The sequence below is a fragment of the Amia ocellicauda genome, chromosome 7, assembly GCF_036373705.1.
Source record: "Amia ocellicauda isolate fAmiCal2 chromosome 7, fAmiCal2.hap1, whole genome shotgun sequence".
Lineage (NCBI taxonomy): Eukaryota > Metazoa > Chordata > Actinopteri > Amiiformes > Amiidae > Amia > Amia ocellicauda.
In genome coordinates this window covers 11,569,274-11,594,924 of record NC_089856.1, presented here as the reverse complement: position 1 = coordinate 11,594,924, position 25,651 = coordinate 11,569,274, and the positions used below count along the sequence as shown (strand labels likewise).

General features: G+C 44.8%; 2 protein-coding genes across 4 annotated transcripts in view; one reads left to right on the top strand and one right to left on the bottom strand.

Moving 5' to 3' along the window:
- Positions 1-398: 398 nt before the first annotated feature.
- On the bottom strand, positions 399-19,166 carry dctn2 (dynactin 2 (p50)). Its single transcript, XM_066708400.1, has 14 exons — positions 18,897-19,166; positions 17,637-17,705; positions 11,602-11,698; positions 11,114-11,175; positions 10,295-10,393; positions 8,961-9,121; positions 8,499-8,652; positions 8,168-8,236; positions 8,037-8,075; positions 7,760-7,837; positions 6,861-6,932; positions 2,480-2,582; positions 1,945-2,036; positions 399-1,422 (listed from the first exon to the last, which is right to left on the bottom strand). Exons 1-14 carry the CDS (start codon positions 18,930-18,932, stop codon positions 1,336-1,338), a joined length of 1,218 nt encoding a protein of 405 aa, XP_066564497.1. The 5' UTR covers positions 18,933-19,166; the 3' UTR covers positions 399-1,335.
- A 2,155-nt stretch (positions 19,167-21,321) lies between these two features.
- The window catches only part of kif5ab (kinesin family member 5A, b), a 47,225-nt gene continuing 42,895 nt past the window's right edge, over positions 21,322-25,651 (top strand). For all 3 annotated transcript variants that reach the window (XM_066708399.1, XM_066708398.1, XM_066708397.1), the window contains exon 1: positions 21,322-21,883. In XM_066708399.1, the coding sequence (XP_066564496.1) occupies positions 21,755-21,883 (129 nt within the window). In that variant the 5' untranslated portion in view covers positions 21,322-21,754. The remainder of the gene's footprint in view (positions 21,884-25,651) is intronic.

Sequence of the window (25,651 nt, the reverse complement as noted above, 5' to 3'; positions counted from 1 at the left end):
TTCTTCCCTTTCAATTTGAAAGGGAACAACAGGTTATCATAACCCCGGTTCCCTGAAAAAGAAAGACAGCCATTACTCTTCAGGATGAAGAAATGGCAGGGAGCTGCAGTCAGGAGGAGACTTTCCTCAAATGCTGGGGGCGGGTCTTCCTCCTGCCAGCAGGGCCCCTATTGGGCAGCTTTGGTACATGCTTTCAATGATTGGCAGGTCAGAAGGCTCTTTCCATTAGGTAATGGCTGTCTTTCTTTTTCAGGGAACTGGGGGTTATGATCATTTTTATTTTTTTAAGAGAGAAATGTGCCTACCATTGTTATTTACTAAAATTACGTTTGGTTGGCTTTTTATTGACCTTCAGTTTTTTTCATTACAAATTATTGAAACAACTAAAGGAAAAGTAGTTCTGTTCAGTAATGCACGTTTTTATTATTTTATTCTGACATTGTACAGTACAGGAATGTACAGTCCAAAATAGTACAGTACAGTGCAGGTGCTGCAGTACCCAGTTACTATACTAGGCTGTCACACTCAGTCTCAAAATTAGTCATAATAACCAGAATAATAACAACAGATACACTCAGCTGAACCTCATAAAATAGGTTTAAGGTACGCAGGCATATTTACAAGCTTGATTTCCTGGCAAGAATGCAAGAACTCCATGCACAGGTGCCCTGTTGTGCCAAATAAGGTGTTTTTCCTCTTATTTTTATTTGAGTGCTTGGTTTAATACCAGAGCTAAGGAGATGGGTTGGGAAGCCTATAAAAAGAAAAAAAAGAAAAATCTGTTGAGCGTAATTAAATCAGTCAACAATTGTGTTTTAGTTATAGTCTTCCAGCCAATTAATTACTAAGGGGTTTCAAGATTATAATTTATTTTTGCAATTTAAATAAAAAAATATCTCCGAACTGCATGTCCTTTGGTACACTGACACCTGCAGTATCCGACTGAGAGACGGCAATTAAAACACAGGTGAAAGAAACATTGTTGTCATGCCCACGTTCAGAGATCCACAGAAACTAACCCAGAGCCCAGTGTTTACAAGCAGCCAGGAAACCGCACTGCAGTAGAGCTCCTCTTAAGACCGGGAGACTCCACGGCAGATTCAATAAGCACATCCTGGCTGACTTGCTGTGTTCTTCCTTTCCCAGAACAGGATTTAGTGTATAAGATGCGGTTTCGCTCTGTAATAAATATCTTCAAGCACAATTATGTCAGGTCCCAGAACTGCAGACCCTTAAGGGGGGGATAGTTGTATTTGGTCTCATTTAGATTAAAATGCGAAAATGGCAGAACATGAGAGGACCCCTATATACCCCCCTCTCTCTCCTTCCCCCTTTTTATTTGGAGAGTTTCTTCATCCTGGTATCCAGACTGGCAAAGTTCTCTTCCACAGCTGCCAAGTTCTCCTTCATAGTTTGCTGCACCTGAGACAGAGGGAGAGAGACCGTTACAAAGCCACTAACAGGGAAACAGACAGACACGTGTAGCAGTAGGACCCACTTCAAGTTGTGCATGTTTTTCCTTTGCTACATTTATGTGGCCAGAAATTACTCTACAAAATAAACAGACACTCCCGATCATTTTTTCCTCCTCATGAACCACAGGGAGGAGCTGTTGAGTGCAGAACTGAGGATTTCCCAGCTGTACCTGTACCAGGGACACTGGCTAATCACAAAGCCTCTCTTGGTAAGAGCCAAGGGGACTAAGGACCAGCTCTGGATCCAGGCTGTGGGCTGCATCCTGCACTCCAGCTTTTAAATAATACGCCACTTAGGAGCCCCAGAAACAGATCATCCTTGTACCCCAAAGAGAATCTCCTTAGTTAATTTAAATCCATTAACTATCCAAACCCCAAAGCCACCAACCCCTCGGTGATATGTTAAGATTTAGCGGTGCATTTGGCAGGCCTCCTGGCACGTAGCGCATAAAGAGGGAGAGAGCTGTACCTGAGAGAGCAGGGTGGTGTTGTCCTTCAAAGAGTTATTGATCATCTGCTGGGTGGTGTCCAGGTGGGTGAGCAGCTGACCGAACTGCATGGCTGGAGGGGAGAGAAGGGACGGCCATTAGCTACGAGCCCGTCTCCCACATTCCATGTTTATACTCGCTAGGCTGGTCTTGGAGGGGTTATCCAATATATAAGCCAATGAGAGAATAACTGTAGTTCACCAGTCCGTGTTAAAAATGTGTGGTATACTTTGTGCTCTACAGAAATCAATAGAAACAGAGAGCGGGGTAGAGTTGGAGGAATGAGGAATTATGGGGGGGTGGGGGTAGAGAGCTGGAGAACAGACTGTAATGGAAAATAAAATGCAGATCAATATTCTCTCTGGCCCCAGAAAGATGGTTAGAAACAGTATCTGAAATGTAATCATCCCTTACTCCGATTCCACCAGTACAGAGAGACAGGAGCTTCTACAGTCAGTACAAACAAGGTTGGGCCTAGGCTATACACTGTGGGGGGGTCAGAAAGGGATGGCGTACCTTGTTCGTGCAGCTCCCTCACTGCTATGAGCCTCTGCACGACCTGGGGGAGAGAGGTGGCCATGGAGTCCCACTTCTGGATGACGTCGTACAGCTTGGACACCTGCAGCACATGCAGACACACACACACAGCAATCAGTTTCAGAACGACAGAAAGTGACAAGAACAAACCTTTCAATCTCAATCTCAATATATGGGGTCACAGCCCTAAACAACAGAGTCATTTAACCTGGCAAAAAGACATATCCGAAATGAAACGGGTTGTCAAGGGAGGCAAGGCAAATTTAACTGAATGTCTCTCTATGGCGAGCTCTGTGCTGCAGTGTGGGTAAACAGCATATACACCGATCAGCCATAACATTATGACCACTGACAGGGGAAGTGAATAACACTGATAATCTCGTTATCATGGCACCTGTCAGTGGGTGGGATATATTAGGCAGCAAGTGAACATTTTGTCCTCAAAGTTGATGTGTTAGAAGCAGGAAAAATGGGCAAGCTTAAGGATCTGAGCGACTTTGGCAAGGGCCAAATTGTGATGGCTAGACGACTGGGTCAGAGCATCTCCAAAACTGCAGCTCTTGTGGGGTGTTCCCGGTCTGAAGTGGTCAGTACCTATCAAAAGTGGTCCAAGGAAGGAAAAGCGGTGAACCGGCGACAGGGTCATGGGCGGCCAAGACTCATTGATGCACGTGGGGAGCGAAGGCTGGCCCGTGTGGTCCGATCCAACAGACGAGCTACTGTAGCTTAAATTGCTGAAAAAGTGAATGTTGGTTCTGATAGAAAGGTGTCAGAACACACAGTGCATCGGAGTTTGTTGCGTATGGGGCTGCGTAGCTGCAGACCAGTCAGGGTGCCCATGCTGACCCCTGTCCACTGCCGAAAGTGCCTACAATGGGCACGTGAGCATCAGAACTGGACCACGGAGCAATGGAAGAAGGTGGACTGGTCTGATGAATCACGAGTTCAAGGTGTTGACTTGGCCTCCAAATTCCCCAGATCTCAATCCAATCGAGCATCTGTGAGATGTGCTGGCCAAAAAAGTCCAATCCATGGAGGCCCCACCTCACAACTTACAGGGCTTAAAGGATCTGCTGCTGCTAACGTCTTGGTGCCAGATACCACAGCACACCTAGGTCTAGTGGAGTCCATGCCTCGACGGGTCAGGGCTGTTTTGGCAGCAAAAGGGGAACCTACACAATATTAGGCAGGTGGTCATAATGTTATGGCTGATCGGTGTATACAAAAAAATAAAAATCACTTCTAGGCCACAGCTTGAGGTTGAGACACCTGTCATAGCGGGGAATGTCAACAAAAAAACTCCAGCTGGGGAAGACACACGGGGGGAAGGGGGGGCAGCAGGCTCACACGTGTAATTCCACACAACAAGGGTGGGGGGACACAGGGCAGAGGCAGTATCACCCAGTATCGACCCAGTTTAAAGGGTTGAGAATTTAGCATCTTGATTTATGTTACTGCTGTGGAATTTTTTGGGGGTGGGGGGTTTGATATCAGGTAGGCAGATGCCCCAAGCACAGATTTGAACGTGGTCTTCTATGAATCATCCCCACCCTCCTTCACTTTCTCTCATTCTCCCACCCTTCCTCACATTTACTTTCCCACCACATCCTCCTCTCCATTGTCTGCTGCTCTCATTCTCTGCTTCTCTCACTACCACTTCATCTCCCTCCCTCCCTCTCCCAAGATTAATCAGAGCGGTCAGAAATGTTGCTCCGCTGTATAAAAATTCAATTTGTTGCAAAGCTGCACAGATCTTATCGCACAGCCCTGACACTGTGCAAATAAAAATGACAACGAAAAACCTGCATTTTGACGTTACATAAGAACTTTGTAGTAAACAGAAAGAAAGAAACATTATACATTCATTTGGTATATATATACACTCACCTAAAGGATTATTAGGAACACCATACTAATACTGTGTTTGACCCCCTTTCGCCTTCAGAACTGCCTTAATTCTACGTGGCATTGATTCAACAAGGTGCTGAAAGCATTCTTTAGAAATGTTTTGCCCATATTGATAGGATAGCATCTTGCAGTTGATGGAGATTTGTGGGATGCACATCCAGGGCACGAAGCTCCCGTTCCACCACATCCCAAAGATGCTCTATTGGGTTGAGATCTGGTGACTGTGGGGGCCAGTAAAGTACAGTGAACTCATTGTCATGTTCAAGAAACCAATTTGAAATGATTCAACCTTTGTGACATGGTGCATTATCCTGCTGGAAGTAGCCATCAGAGGATGGGTACATGGTGGTCATAAAGGGATGGACATGGTCAGAAACAATGCTCAGGTAGGCCGTGGCATTTAAACGATGCCCAATTGGCACTAAGGGGCCTAAAGTGTGCCAAGAAAACATCCCCCACACCATTACACCACCACCACCAGCCTGCACAGTGGTAACAAGGCATGATGGATCCATGTTCTCATTCTGTTTACGCCAAATTCTGACTCTACCATCTGAATGTCTCAACAGAAATCGAGACTCATCAGACCAGGCAACAATTTTCCAGTCTTCAACTGTCCAATTTTGTTGAGCTTGTGCAAATTGTAGCCTCTTTTTCCTATTTGTAGTGGAGATGAGTGGTACCCGGTGGGGTCTTCTGCTGTTGTAGCCCATCCGCCTCAAGGTTGTACGTGTTGTGGCTTCACAAATGCTTTGCTGCATACCTCGGTTGTAACGAGTGCTTATTTCAGTCAAAGTTGCTCTTCTATCAGCTTGAATCAGTCGGCCCATTCTCCTCTGACCTCTAGCATCAACAAGGCATTTTCGCCCTCAGGACAGCCGCATACTGGATGTTTTTCCCTTTTCACACCATTCTTTGTAAACCCTAGAAATGGTTGTGCGTGAAAATCCCAGTAACTGAGCAGATTGTGAAATACTCAGACCGGCCCGTCTGGCACCAACAACCATGCCACGCTCAAAATTGCTTAAATCACCTTTCTTTCCCATTCAGACATTCAGTTTGGAGTTCAGGAGATTGTCTTGACCAGGACCACACCCCTAAATGCATTGAAGCAACTGCCATGTGATTGGTTGGTTAGATAATTGCATTAATGAGAAATTGAACAGGTGTTCCTAATAATCCTTTAGGTGAGTGTATATATATATATATACATACACACTCACCTAAAGGATTATTAGGAACACCATACTAATACTGTGTTTGACCCCCTTTCGCCTTCAGAACTGCCTTAATTCTACGTGGCATTGATTCAACAATCTTTAGAAATGTTGGCCCATATTGATAGGATAGCATCTTGCAGTTGATGGAGATTTGTGGGATGCACATCCAGGGCACGAAGCTCCCGTTCCACCACATCCCAAAGATGCTCTATTGGGTTGAGATCTGGTGACTGTGGGGGCCAGTTTAGTACAGTGAACTCATTGTCATGTTCAAGAAACCAATTTGAAATGATTCGACCTTTGTGACATGGTGCATTATCCTGCTGGAAGTAGCCATCAGAGGATGGGTACATGGTGGTCATAAAGGGATGGACATGGTCAGAAACAATGCTCAGGTAGGCCGTGGCATTTAAACGTTGCCCAATTGGCACTAAGGGGCCTAAAGTGTGCCAAGAAAACATCCCCCACACCATTACACCACCACCACCAGCCTGCACAGTGGTAACAAGGCATGATGGATCCATGTTCTCATTCTGTTTACGCCAAATTCTGACTCTACCATCTGAATGTCTCAACAGAAATCGAGACTCATCAGACCAGGCAACATTTTTCCAGTCTTCAACTGTCCAATTTTGGTGAGCTTGTGCAAATTGTAGCCTCTTTTTCCTATTTGTAGTGGAGATGAGTGGTACCCGGTGGGGTCTTCTGCTGTTGTAGCCCATCCGCCTCAAGGTTGTACGTGTTGTGGCTTCACAAATGCTTTGCTGCATACCTCGGTTGTAACGAGTGCTTATTTCAGTCAAAGTTGCTCTTCTATCAGCTTGAATCAGTCGGCCCATTCTCCTCTGACATCTAGCATCAACAAGGCATTTTCGCCCACAGGACTGCCGCATACTGGATGTTTTTCCCTTTTCACACCATTCTTTGTAAACCCTAGAAATGGTTGTGCGTGAAAATCCCAGTAACTGAGCAGATTGTGAAATACTCAGACCGGCCCGTCTGGCACCAACAACCATGCCACGCTCAAAATTGCTTAAATCACCTTTCTTTCCCATTCAGACATTCAGTTTTGAGTTCAGGAGATTGTCTTGACCAGGACCACACCCCTAAATGCATTGAAGCAACTGCCATGTGATTGGTTGGTTAGATAATTGCATTAATGAGAAATTGAACAGGTGTTCCTAATAATCCTTTAGGTGAGTGTATATATAAAAACTCCAGTCGCTACACACCTTGTTTTGCGTCTCTGCATCCTCAATCGCAGACTTGTGCTTGGCGATCTCGTTCATTTTACCAAGGACGCTCTATAAGACGGGGGGGGGAAGAGGTTCCACCATTAAGTGACAGTCAAGCATATAAAAACACAGGAACATAAATATTACAATATACATCTTTATTCATAGAAGACTCAAATTGAGGAAATGCTTCATTTTCCCCGACCCAAGTTTTTTGTGTTTAAGTTTTGGAAATATAAACAACGTCGAGCCTGACAGGCAATACAAACAATCATATTCTGAGATGAACTCTCTACAAATCATTGCAGTAAAATAAGTGATTTAACAGTTACTCGCAAAAATAGCTACTCATTACAAATTTATTTACTCTTGAATTCTAAAGCATTCTACGGGGAGGGGGTGCTAGTGATACCATGTGAGAGTGTTGGGGGGTGTTAGCAGTACTGGGCGATTTCAAATGTCACAACCCTTAGGATCATGTCACATGGATAGCTTATTTTATATTTAACTTAGACAAAGGTTTTTCCTTTTTTTAATTTATCTCCCAGAATTCAACTACTCTCTCTTTTGACTGTCCAAAATATAATCTATCCTTAAGACTTTGTCCTGTAATCAGATTGGATCTTCTCTCAAGAGTGGGATCTTATACTGGTTTTCTAGGAAAGACAGTACCAGGCTCCACCTAGAGGGGGCAGTGTCAGTCAGACATGGGCCAATAGCTGTGTCCCATTGATATAGCTATGGTGACTTAAGCAATGGAGTAAAACAAATACACTGGTGCACCCTGGCTCAATGATACGGGAACAGTGTCATCATCAAGGGCTTGAACCAATGACTCTTGTATGGAGGCCAGCATTAAGGTCCCCTCACACACACACACACACACACACTCCTACCTGCAGTCTCGCCTCCACCTGGTCCAGTGTGGCTGAGTCCAGAGCGCTGACACGGGCCTGCAGGAGCTCGATAGTGTCCTGGAGAGAGGGAGGGCAAGAAGAGGGCAGGAGGAAAGGGGGTGGGGGAGGATGGAGACAAGAAGGTGGAGCAAGGAGAAGGAGAGTTGCCAAAGAGGGAGTCAAAGGAGAGATTGAGTGACCAATGGGTCAAATTGACGCAACTGATAGCTATTATTTAAATAAAAAGTGTTAGAGACAAAAGACAAAGCACACTCACCACCAGACTGCTTCCCTGCACTCCTGTGGTCAGGGGACTCTGCAAAACAACAGCGACAGGCTCAGCACAGGCACCGCCAATGAGGGGGAGCATCAGCAAGAGGGAAAGCAGCCGTATTGATCTAACCCTACCTGTCTCTCGGGGCCACCAGAGCCCATTGCCGTCTCCAGCTCTGCTAGGCGCTTCTCCAGCTCCGAAATCTACATAGAGAGAGAGAGAGAGACTTCAGACACTAGTGCAGTCTCCAAAAAAGTAAGAGTCTACTGCTTAAAAACATACATTCTTTCTTAAATAGCTTTCAGTAAATTGCTGGTGCACAATACGTAATTTTAGGTAATTTAAGGTGCGTTTTACATGCGTAGATGAGTCACACACTGGGTGGAACAAAGCCCTGCACCACTAGAGGGATGGCTAAAAAGACCATCAGATTGCAGATAAATCCATACCCATAACCCCCCTCACCTTGGCAGCCTCTGTGAAGTGGTCCTGCTCTGGGCGGCTGTGCAGCTCATACACCACCACCCCGTCCGGCCCCTTCACCCCCGCCTTCCCCACCTCCGCCGACCGCCCCCCGGCCCCCCGGCCCCGCACCACCTCCAGCTGGGTCAGCAGCCGCCTGCAAGGGGGAGAGGGGAGGGCACATGGAAAGGCAGATGGACGGACAGACAAACAAACAGACACACAGATTAGTGCAGCCCTGTTGCTCCCTGTCCGTCTCCATCACTTTCCAGCATCCATCAGCCATTTATCACTTCTCCCTCCCTCTCCCTCATCCCCCTTCCCTGTCCCCTCCCACATCTTCCCCCATTCATTCCCTCCCTCCTCTATTTTCTCTATCCCCACCCCTTTGCCCCAACATCTGCCCCCAGTCTCCCCACCTCCACCAACATCCCTCCCGCTACTCCGCCCTCCCTCTCTACTCACTGTGCCAGTGCTCCGTCAGGGTCGGTGAGGGCGATGTGGGCATGGGGTCCCAGCATGCTCTCCAGGTGAGATGCCACCAGCTGCTGCTTCAGCTTAGCGGCCTGCTGCGCCAGGGCGGCCGGGGTCAACCGCTCCTCACTGCTGGACTCCTTAGTGCTGGTCTGGAGAGGAGAGAGAGAGAGGATATGTAAGAGTAGAGAGATTAAAGAGAAGGAGAGGCAAGGAGGTGTGGGTGGAGGAAGGAGAGAGGTGGGTGGAGGAAGGAGAGAGGTGGGAGGAGGAGGAGGGGGAGGGAAAAGGAGAGTGAGGCAAGAGGGGGAGAGGATACCAAAAAAAAAATGGGAGAAAGAGGGCAAGTGCGTCAGAGCACAAACAGAACAGTCCAGCACAGACGAATTGCGGTTGATATGAAACGACAGACTCGGGCTCCACAGAGGATGGATACTACACTGAAACAACCCCTGTTCCCTATCACTCGCAGCAATTACACTTGAAATTGAGCTTCAATTGATCTCTACACTCTCTCTCTCTGTGAGCCGCCTCTGCTTTAGATGGAAGCCCTTGAAAAAATAAATAAATATAACAATCTAACCAACAACAGAAAGAAACCGTATCCCCCCGCCTCTACAGCCCAGCCTTTGCCATCTTACAGTCAATCAAACGGAACGTAATGAAGAGGAACAGGCCGATCTATAGGACAGGTTTGCTGTCTTAACTGCTTGTCAATTCCAGCACTGTGCAGCCCGTCCTTGCTTTGTATTCTGCTCAGGGTATATATTTAGTGTCTCTGAAGTGCCTGGCTATGCTGAGCCCTGCAGGTTCCAGGAAAGCCAAGCTGGGCCAGTGACCTTTATTAAACACTGTCAGGAGATTTGTATTTATATATTATATTTTTTGTTCTCAGGAGGAGAGAGCTTGAAAAACCCTCCACACTCCAGCTGCACTGCGTGGTAATGAAGAAGGGAGAGGCTGCGGTCAGTGCATCATGTATAAAGCGTGTGCTTATATTGATTTGTTAATTCAGGCGTGCCTATGTGAAATGTGCAATTTGCTCGTGTGTGTGTGTCTTGTGAAAGCGACTGGACTGCTCAATCATCCCACACTATTAATGGCATTTATGACTCATTCACACGGCAGCCTTACACAGGTGGTATGAAAATGAGTGGAACAAACTGTATTGTACATTTGTTTTAATTTTTGTTCTTGTGTGACAGCAGCACTGCTATGTTTGCAATGTGTCGCACACACGCCAGAGGGCATGTCATTTCTGTCTAATAAAACATTAAAAAAAAAAAAAAAAAAACAGGCTGTGCTCCCATCTTTCTCTCTCTCACCTTTATCTGGTCCACCTCTTCCGTCAGTTCCTGGATCTCATTCACCAGCCGTTGGTATTTCTGCTGGGGGGTCTCCTTCACACCACAGCCCTCTGCCAGCTGAAACACAAGTTGCACAGTCAGGCAAGGGCAACAACAAACACACACACTGGACAGTGACAGTCAGACAGAGCTCTGCACAGTCACAGACCCTACAACACAAAGGCTGCATCCAAAACCAAATGCTAGCATACTAAATAGTATGTAAAAACAGTATGCCACCATTAGTACTACATCCAAATACACACTTTGAATATAATAGTATGTGAAAAGTACCCGGATGGATACTGCTTTCCTTTTTGAAAATGAAGTAAGGGAGCACTGGACACTTTTCAATCCCATAAGGCCAGTTTTAAAAAGGGGCGGGCTTGATGTGGTCATTTCATGTCTGAGAAATTGGCGGACAACTCCGTTTTCAATTGTAAGTAGCAAACATGTTAAGACTATGTTAAGAATGATTTATACGAGTGTAAATATATAGTCATCAACATTTTTAAATGTCTTTCGTTTACAGGAAGTCGTTATTAAACCTTGAAGGGAAAGTTCAACATGGTGCGATTTGATTAGCACGTTCTGTTAATCTACAAGCTTAAAGTACATAATTCTGCAGTCCATACTTCGATGTAACTTTAGTGCGTAGTATGTAGTATGCGGTTTTGGACACAGCCAAACTTCCTGCTGGACAAAGTGACAAAAACACACCCTCTCCCTAGTTTACATCATCTGGAATCACACAGGACTAAGATAAGGCCACAACTTAGGTATTAACACGGTACTCACTATCTCATACTCCCCGGACTCGTAGCCGATCCGCCTGGTCTTACTGATGCGATCCGAGAAATCTGGAGGAGGAGGGAGAGGGAAAACAAAATAAATTAACAGGTAAGGAGATGAGAAGCTGGGTTACCCAGCAGGTTTGGTCAAAGATGTCTGAGAAAAATATACATATAAATATATATAAATAAGTCATGATGGGTCTTATGGGTCACCATAAGAAAGGTCTGAATACCTTTGCTATGCACTGTAACTATATATCTGCTGTAATGAAATAACCTGGGATGCACTGGATAGTTCATTGAGATGTGGGACTCTCCTGATCTTAACTCAAGGGCCTTAGTTGTAGAGCTATAGAGGCAGATTGGGTTTAAAAGCAATCTATTTGAAAGTCGGCCTCCCTCTTCAGGTCCCCATGCTGCGGCTGACACCCAGTCACCGGCAATAAATAGAGCATGTATGGGATCTTCTTGGCAGGTGGGGGAGGTACTCACCCAGGCCCTTGGTGCTGACTCTCTTGTCTTTGAATTTGTCGTAGGCTGCATTGGGGTTCACCACGATCCTCTCCACGCTGTCACTGCACAGCTCCTCCTGAAACACAGCCGCCCACACACACACAGGCTCAATACCGTGACGCGCCTGGCACTGCCAGCATACCCAGACCACCCTGACTGCAGTGGCTCTAGTCTACATTCACTGAATGCAGATATGAGCCAGTTGCACCCTGGGTAATCCTGAAGTTGTCTACGGCCACCCTCTCGGGCCCAGTAGACCATTACTCTGCCACTGCAGGGCAATTGGAAGATCCGTAATCTTAGAACTAGATGTTCCATCAACTTAGACCAGACACCAAATTGATTAATACAGTTGTATGACATGCCCGTATACACACTCACTCAAAGACGGACAGACAGACATGTCACATGCATGCACAATCACCAGTAGGCAAACAGACACATGGATGAATATGCACAACCACACTTTCAAACTCTGAATCCAGGCTCTCACTCACTCTCTCATACTCTCTCCTCTGTGTGAGGCTGGCCCTATGATGGAACATCTGCAACATCTGGATTATCAGAGGCAATCAGCTGGACAAGGGGGCAGTAGGAGCATGCTTGATCAGTTGTGATTGTTCATAATCATCAAGATTGTGCATAAAGATTGGATAATTATATATAAAAAAACAACAACAACAACATAGGGACCTCTTTCTTGCTGCACCCAGGCGTTAGGGGACAGATGTGGGCAGAGATTCAGGTACAGTGTTCCTCCTGGACTGTGCGGTAGGCAGTTTCTGATAGATTGGGGCCTTGTACAGTGCACTGAAAATGTCACACACCAGGCTGTCCATTTACACTCCGCACATGACACCCGCAAACCAATAATAGCCAGCAATCACAAGGAGAGGGTGGAAGGGGGAGGGGCCTGCAGAATGCAATAGCCTATTACTGCCAGTATAGTAACCACACCCAACCCATCATCTCACACCAATACAACTGCTCCTGATGTCTCACAGCAGATGCCCTCAAGGTCTGTCTATAACAAGGAGATGGAAACATTTCTGAGCTTAATACACAAGCAACCCCCCAACCAAAGACCACTGCTTTTGTTGTGGCTCATAGGACCACTTTTAAACGGCCAAGTCATCACAGCAGGCTCCGCATTGCCTTGTCCCTTTTTGAAGGCCTTGTAGCACTCCTACAATACTTCCAGACTAACTCTAACAGCGTTAATAGGCCGTATCATGGTGTGTGAAGCGGTCAGTTAGCCTGGCTGTGGAAAGCACAGGGTTGGAGGTCACAGTTGGAGCCACTAGCCTGGAATTTCATCCCACACATCCTGAGGGCACTTTTTCCAAACACAAACACTTTCAAGATGTCTGCAAAGGCTCTGAAGCTTGAGATGATGGACGCTGTACTATACTATAGTGTAGTGTACTGTAGTGTACTATAGCATACTGTAGTTTAGTCAGGGCTTCTCCAGTAGCTTCACACAGACAGCACTGCCTTATGCCAGCAGACATCTTGAAAGCAACCCCAGTGGACGTCTGTGTTTAAAAACTCCCAGGATGTGCCAAATGAAAACGAAACCTCACAGGCACCTCCCTGAAATGGCCAAAGCCCCTGATCTCCCTCCACTCCTGCAGCCGCTGCTGCTGCTCTCTAACAGGATGAAGGCTATTGTCTAGGATGGGCACAGACCACAGTGAGGGTCACTACAGTATGTGCAGAAACGAGACAATGGCAGACAGTGCTGCAGGAGGCCATTAGGATTAGTGCGTGATTAGACTCATTGGGCAACAGTAAAGCATTTGTCTTTAAGTGATCTGAGCAGAGAGAGAGAGAGAGAGAAAGAAAGAGAGAGAAAGACCCTTGCCTTTTCCAGTGGATTGCTCACAATGATAGGATAGCACTAAAAGGTAATAAGTACTGCAATGTAGGGAAATAGACTAATGCTTATCCTTTCATTTTATAATTTTTTTTTTTTTTTTTTTTTTAAGAAAATGTGGTTATGGCTACCCAAACCATGTGACCAATCACTATTTCCCATTGAGATAACGTTTCCCGAGTCTACTCTAGTGGGGCATAAAGGAACAGAGTAATATATGAAGGTTGTACAGAGCTGGTAGACAGCAGGTCTTGGGGGTAAGAATGTGAGCATTGGAAAAGACAGGGGGTTTCAAATCACATCAAGGCACACTGATGGGCACAGGCAGACAGACAGGCAGGCACTAGCAGGGGCGAAAGGCAGGCAGACTCTTACCAGCTCCTTTGTGTTTCCAAAGAAAGTTAAAAGAAAGAGAGCGAGTGAGGCAGGAGAGAGAGAGAGAGAGAGAAAGACATTAACATGTGGTTATTGTCACATGCAGTGCTCAAAACCAGCCTGGCAGCCAGTGCGCAGAGAAAATGGTCCCCAGCTTGTCTCATCTGAAGCTCCCCAGGCACTCTGCGTGGTTTTAAACTGCCCCTCAGCATCAAAACACACACACACATTTTTCTTTCCTGCTGTTATGTCTGACTGGTCGGGGCATTGGGAGGAGAAATGAGCATGATTAAAAGTTCAGACTGGCTCGCCTTTCCAATCCGGGAATGATGTTAGTGTGCGACCTCCAGCTTTGTTCTCAAAACATACCCATTATGCATTGCTCTAACCGGGTGGTTAGTCCCTAATAAGAGTGGGTGGCCCTGGGGTCCCCTACTGGGGCTGCAAGGACCTCTTGTTCTTTTGTTTGGCTAATGTGCTATTCTCAGATTGCCATTGTTTAATAAACAAAAAAATAAAAAACAACAAACAAAAAACGAATCAGAATGGTCAACGTGTGATCCCCCTTTCAAGACGCCCAATCTAGTAAGCCACAGACACCAAGACCCAACTCTCCACCCAGCCCAAACACCATGGGCGTGTGGCACAGCCTGGATCTGAACCTGTAACCTCCAGTCCGGAGGGTTACCTAGAGGCTTTCAGCAACTGAGACAATGGGTTTCCTTGTGCTGGGTCTCCAGCACTGGCAGGTGGGAGGACACCTATCAATCCCGCAGCCCACAAGGACCCGGAGCAGCTCATCCCTTGCATACAGTGAGTATTTAAAAGAAGAGAAGCTTGGAGCAGTGCAGGTTAATAGCCCAGAGAGGTACAGATATGACACTTTTGAAAACACAAAAATCAAGGAGCTGGAGACCCCTAACTGACACAACCTCCATTTAATACAGCTGTAGCCTCCCCCCCAACTGACTTACATGGGCATCATCTTACTACCCACTCATCCAGTCCTTGGAGGCCACAGTGTCCTCTGATATTTGTTCCACCTGAGACATGAATTAGTTAATTGATCTCCTCGTCAAATCATCTGTCACTTTCAGCCTGTTGCCGATAGAAAGGTACATTGAGAAGCTGCAGGAATCCGGACCTCAATGACTGAAGGTGCCCATCCCTGCCCTAGACAAGGGGTTGCCAACTTCTACCTTGCAAGGCAAAGGTCTACAACCCCCCCACCCTGATTTAGACTATCCCTGATTTAGACTGGATTCACCTGCCGCTTTTTCTACATTCTGGGTCCTACATAACGGGCACAAGACAAAACAGAAATGATCCACCACCCCAGAATCAGAACTCGAAAGATGATTCCGCAGAAGGATTGGCATCTACAATAGTCAAGGAGGCTGGGATGAGAGGAAGAAAAGAAAAAGCAAGAAAAATAAAATGAAGAGGAAAAGGAAAAAAAAAAAAAAAAGACTATTCTTGGACCCATTTGCAAAGGAGATGATGAAAAATTATTAAACAGATTATAAAGCACAAAGGAAAACTGATGGATAATAGAAAGGTGAGACAAACACTGCTTCTTCAAAACACTCAAAAATATTTTATCAAATCTAAAATAAGAATAGTAACAAAAATCAATCAGTAACACTAAATTCAATTCTGAGGATCACATACTGACATCACGGCATGCAAAAGAAAAAAAATGAATATATAAAATCTGAAAAAAACTGATTACAACCCAGCATGCAGTATTAAAGCAGTTGAAAGGGTCTTACTTGCACAAACTAACGTCCCAGGACGGGAGCCAAAAACAAGAGGGGGGGAAAGCATAGGGGGAGGGGGGGAAAACACTATTAGATTTAGTGTGCATCAGACAACAAAACATACATACACTGTACATACCAGGATCATGCTAGGGCTGGGGGGATCAGGGGGAAATGGTACCAGATCCCTGTATGTAGGGCCATAGTTTCCCAATCTCTTGAAAGTCTAACTGCATTTACCCTCTGATCACACGTCGGTGACATATACGCGACACTAAACACGCTTCCCTGAATGGCATTCCAATACATGGACAATGAAAAATGGATGTGCAAAAGATAAAAAGTGAGGGGTGAAGGAAACAAAAAAAAGTGGATTAAATTAATGGTACGGTATGGTATGCCATTCTTCCATATAATGGAAGAGAGGAATTTAAAATGATTTGATCTAAACAGGGGTCCAAGAAAATCATCTTCTAATGTTAACACAAACATTGAAAAAGAATCCTGCTCTGCATCTGTCTCAGGTCTTGAAACAGCCTCCCCCAGGGTCTGAGGTGCACTGCGGTTCTCAAGACTGGCCCTTGAAGTACACCCAGTCCTGCTGTTTTTGGTCCCAAAACAAGCTCTCAATAACTCAGTGTAAACCTTCATTGAACTAAAAAATCTTGCTGAATGACTTATATATGTGTGTGTGTGTGTGTGTGTGTGTGTGTGTGTGTGTGTGTGTGTGTGTGTGTGTGTGTGTGTGTGTATCTTACAGAACATTGGGGAAAATGAAAGTGTTATTTTATATTTAACTTGTAACCTCCAGTTGTTTACAATACAAAAAATTATGGCAAATTATGTTTTCAATTAAGTAGTTGGAGGCATAATTGGGACAAATTCCAGCAGGTCAGCGAGTCCCCAGCAGCCGGCTTGAGAACCACTGCTCAGATCATATGCAGCTGACAGACAAAGCCAGAGCCCCTCTGTGTTTGAGGACTGACTGGTTGATCTACAATGTCAAAACTGAAAGGCAGAATTAACCTGAATAAAATCTGTATTGTATCTGCAAGTTGCTCAATGTTCACCCTTGACCCCCAACCCTCCTCCTTGCTGCCTCTGCTACTGGATTCTGACCAGCGAAGGTCAAGGGCAAGTGGTGTCTATATTTTGACCCCAGCCCTATATACCACAAACTATATAAAATCAAGATCTCCAAAACAATCCCAAGGTGGCATATGCCAGGTTAAATATCAGCTTCAATCACAAATATATAATACAGTCAGGAAGGTCAGCTTCTATAACTTTGCCCAGTCTTTGATGCAGTTTTTTGGTTTATTAAGATGGGCTTATGATAGGACACATGTCTACAGAGAAAGTGGTTCTCTTCAGAAAGCCAAGGTGATCCGTTACAATTACTGTTTGTAACGCTGCATAGTACATCATTGATATAGATACACTTATAAGCTCCAGTTCTGTAATATATGAACACAATGAATCAACACTACCACTGTTCAATATGGCAACACAAAGTGGAACAGTAGCAATACTGAGGAAATGACCAATGCATGCGATGAATGGAAAAACTATTTTCTATTTTATGTCCCACATCCCTCCCCTTCTTAATATGCACATAAACTGTGTGTGTGTATGTCTGTGTGTGTTTTTGGAGGGGGGGAGGTCCATATTCATTCTAATGGCTTAAAAGGACATTCTCAGACATCAAATGTTTAAAGGTAACAAGATCTGCATAGCAAGGAACAGACAACCTGGGCACTTCCATTGTGTTGCAGGTCTTCAGTCTGAACCAGGACTGCATTATCTGAGGTGACCCATAGTGACTTGGACCCTGCTGCAGGAGACCATATACACTTCAGGAGAATGGAAATGGACAGGAAAGTGCCCAGGCTGCCAGGCTCTGAGGTGAAGAGTGTTATGGTGCCTCCAGCAGCCCCTGACCAGAGCTGACCTGCAGGCGGATAGTGGGCAGCATTGATTCAGCCAGACGGTCTCAGACTCACCGACTCAAACTGAGCCTGGTCATCTTCCGGGAGGTCGCTGGTCTCGTACACATCAGGCTCATTGGAGGCCTAAAAACACCGTAAAAAGCAAACTAAAATAAACAGCTCAACAAATGGTCACTGGAAATCCACCCAAACAATAACTGCAATCCATATTAGAGAAGAACCGTTTAAAAGACACTGTGTTCAGGCTGCAGGGTGTGGACCAGTGGTCTCCAGCCCTGCTGCTGCAGACCCGTCAAGTTGATACATAAAGATCACACACTTCCTGACTAGTTAGACCAATAACTGGATCCGTTATGTAAAGGATGCCCTGGGGCAGAAAAACAACAACCGACAGTTACTTGATTTAAATGTCAGTTGCAAAAATAATAAAGTACAAGAAAATCTAAACTATGTATGTTTGCAAGAGATCACTTTTTGCTTTCTAGTGGGGCCACATATATTGAACAATGAGTTATAATTTATGTTACCCTGATCATATTATTACCTAATACATACATTCCTAAATTACACTTCGATACGTATGCATATACACACACAATACATGACAGCAATGTACTCAACATCATCTGACCAGCATTTTAACCCGTGTGTAGGTGTGCTTAAATGAGCGTGTAAGATCTCTCGATTTATATTTGCATACAAGTACTGTCTTTTAAAGCTGCGTTAATATTGGTAATAAAGTAGGACAGCCAACGCCCCGGTAAATCCGCCTCAATCACAAGAGTGACTAAAGGGATACAAATATTGCACCCACGTCACCATCGCAAAATGTTAAAGGTCAACCTGACATTAGGATACACCAACGGGCAGGTTGCACACGGAGATAAACACAGTATATATCTCACTAACTGGAGGTGCGGAAGTATTTAGGCTACTGTTTCGGTTTGATCCAATCCAGTCCTAGTATCCGGCTCGCAAACTCACTAACTTGGCAAAATGAAAGTGATTATACAGCGACAGACATTTGTGCACAAGATCATAAGCTACAACGGACAAGACACGTATATAACAGTGACTGTAGAGGCCGGCCCTAGCGCTCCACATGAACTGAGTGATGCTGTGTTATTGTCACCGTGCATCTGCCCCTTGAAGTCCCTAAGATCGGGGTGCGGTTTCATGGGATATGCAACCTGGCCCTAAGGCATGTGACGAGGCACATTGGCTTTGTAGCTTTGTATCTAAGCATGGATTTGCATTTAGTAAAATAACATATGGCTGCATTAAAGAAGAAGGATGTAGATCGGTGGTACTTACAATGCCTGGCAAATTGGCATACTTGGGATCCGCCATTGTTGTTGAAGCTGCAGCTCTCAGGAAGCGAGGATGGGAAGAGGTTTGCCGTGGCCTCTGATCCGCTGTTTCTGTGCAAAATCAATCAATAAATATCGGGTCTGAGGTGTGTTACCTAAAAATATTGTCGTTTAGTCACGATTAGATTTCAATTATTGCCCGGATTTGACAGTCCCTGCGCTTGCCAAAGGGCGAGAAGCCGGCGATCTCGCGTGAACTTCCGTCGCGTCGAGCGAGAGTGAGATTTGTTTGGATGAGGTAATGCGCAGCTGCAAAGGATCGTGGGAATTGGAGTTGTATTTATGACATCTGTAGTCGTGTTTATTGAAAACATGAATCTAATAATAATAATAATAATAATAGAATGTCGTTGTTTATTAAAACGCACGTTTACTTCTAGGCTACACGTTATATCTATATCTTAATGTTGGTTCATGTTTTTGTTTTTAATGTTAATGATATTTGGAGGGTATTCATTTATGTATCAATATCTGACACATTGAGCAATGTCTTCATGTTTTCTTACAATGTAATACAATGCAATAAAAAAAAAATCCAGTTAGTGATTCAATGGAGGTTACAGTCTAAGCCTCTTGGTCTTTATTTGTTAACTTCATATTTGCTGATTCATAGTTGCAAAGATTGCTTAGGTATTCCAGTCAAACACGTCTCTGTAAACAAGGCACTGGAAATGCACGATGAACCGCATGTCTTCTTTTCTGCATTTTAAGGCTCTTATCCATATGCCTTCTCAGTCTCTGTTATGTCATCATGCATCACCCAGCTGTCTTGTGCCGCTCTCGTGTTTTGGAGGAAAAAAATAATAATACCTGTTAATCTCCGGGAGATTACTAAAGACCTTTCATTTCCTTGAGACCAAGCCTCTCCAATCCTCCAGCTACAAACAGCTATATTTTGCTCGGGATGCAAAACGCAGAGCCGCTTCTGGGGTGTTTCATGTTTTACAACCACACATAGAATTAAACGTCTCTATTATCTAATGCATACAATAAGGACATGAGAAACAAACCAAAAACTAACCTGGCACCATATATTACAATGATGTCAGGCGAGAGCTCTATTCGAATTAAACTAAGTGCATTTCCTATTTTCCTTGCGCTGATGTTGGGACTTTAATCAACCCATTACAAATACCAAATACATATTGAAGGCAGGCACATTAACGCTAAAAAGCAACACAGCATGCAACCTCTTGTTTGATCCCCCTTTCATTAAACTCTTGGGGTCCTTGTAAAAGCTTTTGATTGATTGATACTTTTGCTGGAATAGTCGGGCAGCATGCCAGAGTCCTCGGCAGCAGCGGTCAGGAAGGACAACACAGGCACATACGTGAGCTGCAAAATGACACACAGGCCAAATGCAAATGATCTCATCCATGCTGAACAAAAACTATACTGTGAAACATAGGCCTACATCCCTCCGTGGCCCCTCTTCCGACCTCCTTCCTTCTCCCCGTCTCTTCATCCGCTCCAACTCAAATCGATACCATCCTGTGTCCAATTCCGGGAGCAAAAAGCGCTCAGTCACCACTTTATGTTTATTTTTTGTTTTTTGAGGGGGAGGTAGGAAAAGGTGCTGGATTAAAGGCAAATGCATCTCTCGAATATTTGTGGGAAAGATTGGGGATTGTAAAGGTGGCAGTGGTATCGGATCGTTGCATTTTCGCAGGTATGCAGATACAGCTAATAAGTTCAACTGAGGAAGGGAGAGGAGCAGAGACACTTGGCACAGGCCTGAGCATGCACCACTGCAGCCAGAACACAGTGCGCCGATAGAGAGCCACACACGGTGTTCAGATATGCTAATACAGATCAACAATTACTAGCTATGCGCCTGGAACAACTGAGTATTTTAATGCAAATCTCCTCTATAGACATCTCCCATTACACTTGCTTAGAACTGTGTTACATTACATGATTAAGGATTTAAAGAAAGATGATACAGGAGACAGTACGTGATGACATGGTACGATATGAATGGTATTCCCTACAAATTAGAACGTGCACATTAAGAAATGAAAATCGGACATTTTCAAACAAACAAACCAAAAACTAAAAAAACAACAAAAACAAATAAAACCAAAACCAACACGTTTTCTTCCCCCAAATCTCAGTGGCCTGTAAACAGCTGAGCAGAGCGCCCCCTGCTGGCGCCGGCCTCTCAGCGCGCCGTGGTGCTGATGCGAGAGCGCTCGGTCGGTGGCCCTTTAAAAGAGCAGCGGTCCGCAGTACTGCGCGGGCCTGCGCTGCTCCACCAATGGGATCGGAGGGATTCTGCAGATCTGCGCGAACAGTGTGGCAGCGCCAGGCCACGCCCCGCGCCTGATAAAGCCCGGCGAGCAGCCACAGCTGCAGCGGGTCCTGCCGTAGTGCTTTGCTGATGTTCTCGGTTGGGACTGTAGCGCTATCCTGCTCCGTCGAAGCCCTTCTGCACAACGAGATTTTCAAGCAAAACCTACCAGAATCTGTCCGATTTGTATTTCGATTTAGCCAGGGATTATAGGCTACTAAACTTTGTTATGTTTTAACATTTTTTGCAAGGCTTAACGATACATCATCCCGTTTTTTTTTTTAAATCGCTGTAGTGCAATCCACTACGGCGAATACAGCAGATACAGTACTATAGTATGAACAATGCAATAAACAGCTTATTTTTTTCTTATTCTCTCGTTTATATCCGTTTATTATAGGTTGGAAGGGAAGTCACCTCACCGGACAGGGTCTTTGTCTCTGTAGCTTAAAGAAAATAGATCATTTTAGAAAAATCTACAGTATTTAAACAGCGCATCCGAATTCCCGACAATGGCTGATGCATCTGCAGAATGTAACATCAAAGTGCTGTGTCGCTTTCGCCCTTTGAATCAATCCGAGGTTGTTCGAGGAGATAAATTCATCCCCAAATTCCAGGGGGATGACACGGTTGTCATTGGGGTAGGTGCGCTTTACTCTACTGTGCTTTTGCCGTTATTGCTTTTCTTTTCCTGAAATGACGCAGCCGGGGATGGTCCCGTGTCTGTCGTTTTGCACTTGCCGGTTTGGCCTTTCGCTTGTTATAAAAATAAATAAATAAATGCATGACATTTTTCAAATCCTATGTAGTTAAAAATGGGGCCGGGGCAAAAATGTAATTATTGTGCACCGAGGCTGTCTTTGGCAAAGCTTTCACTGTAATGATTATAAATGTATATGTATGTATATCAGTGCGTTCAAAAATGTGTTCAAACTGTTCACATGTTATTGTTTTCTTAAATGAGATCATTTTCCGAACAGATCTGCGTTCCATTGCGGTGCTGTCTGTGGATTCTAACACACCGCTGCCGTTTCCCCTTTTTTAAATGCATCAGCGAAACCTATAGAGTGCGATTTTTCGGGACCCCATATGGGATGTTTGTTGAGTGTGTGTGTGTGTGTGTGTGTCTTTGACTTCTTGCTTGGCTGCTCAATCGATTGCCATTCCACTGGAAGGGAATGATGGGATGGTCAGGTCGGAACTGACAGTCCGCACCCTGATCTGTATCAGAGCAGTTGCACAGGAGCGGGCTGGGTCCCTGGCATCATAAGCGCCAATGATGAGAGCGCTTTATCATACTTCTATTTCCTCCGGGGTGCTGTTTTCACAGGCGAGTTAATCATAACTGAATCATTTCCACTGTAGCACGGAGAAAGAAGAATTAACCAACGAGCTGGTTGCATTTTGGGAGGGATTATTAGCCTATAGTATATGTACACCTACGCATCTGTTCAGATCTAAGCTTTCATATTCGGTGCATCTTATTCAGCTTAGTTATCTTGATCACTGAAGCTAATGAAAGTTAAACGCACCCTCCTCGGGATCTCTTGCTACTACAACATCAATAACAACAACCACCATAACAATAACAACAACAACAACAACAACAACAACAATAATAATAATAATAATAATGGAGTTAATCTCTATAGAGAGTGGAGACATGTATGTAACCTGTACATAATAAGGTTGTTTTCTAATATGAAATGAAATGGCACTATTGGTTTGCATTGCACCCATCTCCCAATCTCTGTGCCTACCAGCTCACGGTCAGGTGTTCAGACGCCGGGCACAGGGGGCATTAGCGTGCGGAATATTTGATGACAAGTTTGCTGCGTGGAGCCCTGTAGCCTCCTTAGCATCACAGTTACTAGTCTGCTGGGCATTAACCGGTGTGCTGCAGCCACAAGGTTTAACAGGTTTAATTTGATAATTTATTCTCATGTTTTTTAATAGATTGTCTTCCTTTCAGGCAATTAAACAGACCCATTCTCCATCTGCAACAAACTGCCTACAGTAGGATTGCGCCTTTCGATTTGCCTCAATGTGTTCATATAAACTATAAAAACACTGATTTTCCAACACAACTGCAATTAACGGTGGCTAATAGAGTTTGACCATGGACATAGTTCATTTCACATTGGACGGTTTCAATTTATTTCATTTAATTTAACAACGAAGGGTCTTTGACAATAATTTTACTTCATCAGTTGTTGTTTATGCATTGCGGTATTGATGTATTTTGTAGCTTCTATTGAAAATAGCAAAACAAAAGCCTTCATCAAGGGGAGTCTTAGAAATCCATCCAGTGCTACTTAATGGCTCCAAATCTATACCTGGGGTTAGAATCTATACTGAACCATTTGTTCTAACAGTGCAGAGACCAAGGTCCATGAAAGTTGCAATTCAACCCTTTTTATTTTAATCTGATTTTGGAAAATTAAAAACGGGGCCGGGAAATATCCAAGCTGTTGTATGGATATTTGTGGGCACATAGTCTCAGTAAATTATTATTCTGTCCATGGTTTGAACAGTCCCTACTTATTTAGATATTGGCTCCACCTGAGTGATCTGATCTTCCCCTGATTGTCTCTTGGTAACTGGCAGCTTAGACCAGTGAAAGGCTGTTTACAGCATTGGGCCAGACTGCCAGCATTGTCAGACACCAGCTTGGTGTAGCATTGTGATGGCAGAAAGACAGGAAGTGATGCTGAGCCAGCGCCAGGTCAACATCACAGCGTCTTCACAGGGAAAGAAACACACCCATCGCTTTAGAAAGAAATCAATCCAAATCAGTTATCCTTTCTGTTTACTTTTTCACTTGTCTTATTTCTGTCTTCATCCCTTTTTATCCCTCCCTGTCTCTCCTGCTTTACTGTAAAGACATTGATAAGAGTGCCCATGCAGTCTTGTGACAGACTATTCTCCTCTCCTCTGCAGTCTGTACACAGGCCGGGGATAGCGGAGATAGTGCTCTAAAACTGCCCAGCTCTGAACCAGATGGCACTGTGCCTAGACTGCAACCAGTCCTCAGGCCTGGAAAACTCTCTCTTCCTGTTTAGTTGGGGGGGGGGAGGTGTTAGGGGATGCTCATACAATGTGTTATAGAGCTGATGTTCTGAGCCATGGATATATACTGCAAGAATAAATAAATACATAAATAAACAAACATACAAATAATTTAATAGTGAAGGCACGGGTCATTTAGCATTTAGCTGGTGGCCCATTTTTTAAAATTCGTCATGTGACCTAATGTTATGTGAAGCCCAGCCCAACACCAACCTTAACTCTAGCCCCATCACTAACTTCACCCGCCCTACTGAAAACCCAATCCTAACCCAAAATGCCAGAAGCCACAGCAGCACACTGGTTGAGTGGGGGGAAGCCGATTTTAAAAATAGGCCCAGATGGATGAGCAAAGCAGACCTGGGCTATCCATGGCAGTGGTGGGTTGCCTGCTGGGACTGAGTTAGACAACTGTGACGAATGGTTTTTCGTCTTCCGGGGTGATCTGCTGAGCTGTGTCTGCAGGGCTCGGAGCTCTGTGGATGCTCTGTGTGGCAACACAGAAAAGTAAGGGCACTGCCGGACAGCAGCATGGGTCAGTGCCGGTAATATGGGTCTAATGACGGTCTGTGCTGAGATCATAGCTGTGAGTCATGAAGCTATATTCCTTTTCCAATAGGTCATTAATGTTATTGAGCTCATTTGTTTGGGAATACATGTAGAGAGGGAGAGAGAGAGGGAAGTAGGGGAGTGGAGAGTGGGGAGAGAAGGAGGGAGGGAGGCAAAGCAGGTGGGAGAATCATGTAAATTATATGTAAAATGTAAATAACCCAATATTTTATATCTGTAAAGCTTTTTAACGTTATTGTATTTCATTTCAATGTACCCAATTGCTTTGGCAATACTTGTGTGTAAACATCTCATGACAATAAAGCTTGTTTTGAATTTGAATTTGAGAGAGCGAGAATGTGGGGCCACTCATTTTTATTGGGCAACCTCCTTGTCATAGTTTGGAATAATTAGTGTAATAATGAAAGATTTTATCTCCAGGGAGTTAAAGTGCTCTAATATAGAGGCCATGTCACACTGGGGTGCCCTTGAGATGGAGGTACTAAAATCTCAAGGTCTTTGTGCAAAAACTGTAAGTGGCCAGGTGGCTCAGTATCTGTAGGATCGGTTGGAGCTAGCATTGTCAGGCAGTCCCACGGGGCCCAGGCTCTGTTGTCACTCTGCACTGTGAAACGCCTCATTCAGGAAAACTAAACCCCCACCGATCCTCGCTCACGTCAACCCCATCCCCCTTTCCTCACCCAGCCCTCTACCCCTGGGACCCAATCACCATAGATGAGAGGGCTCCAAGCAACACAAACAAGCTAATACCTGAGGCCACACATGGGCACTCG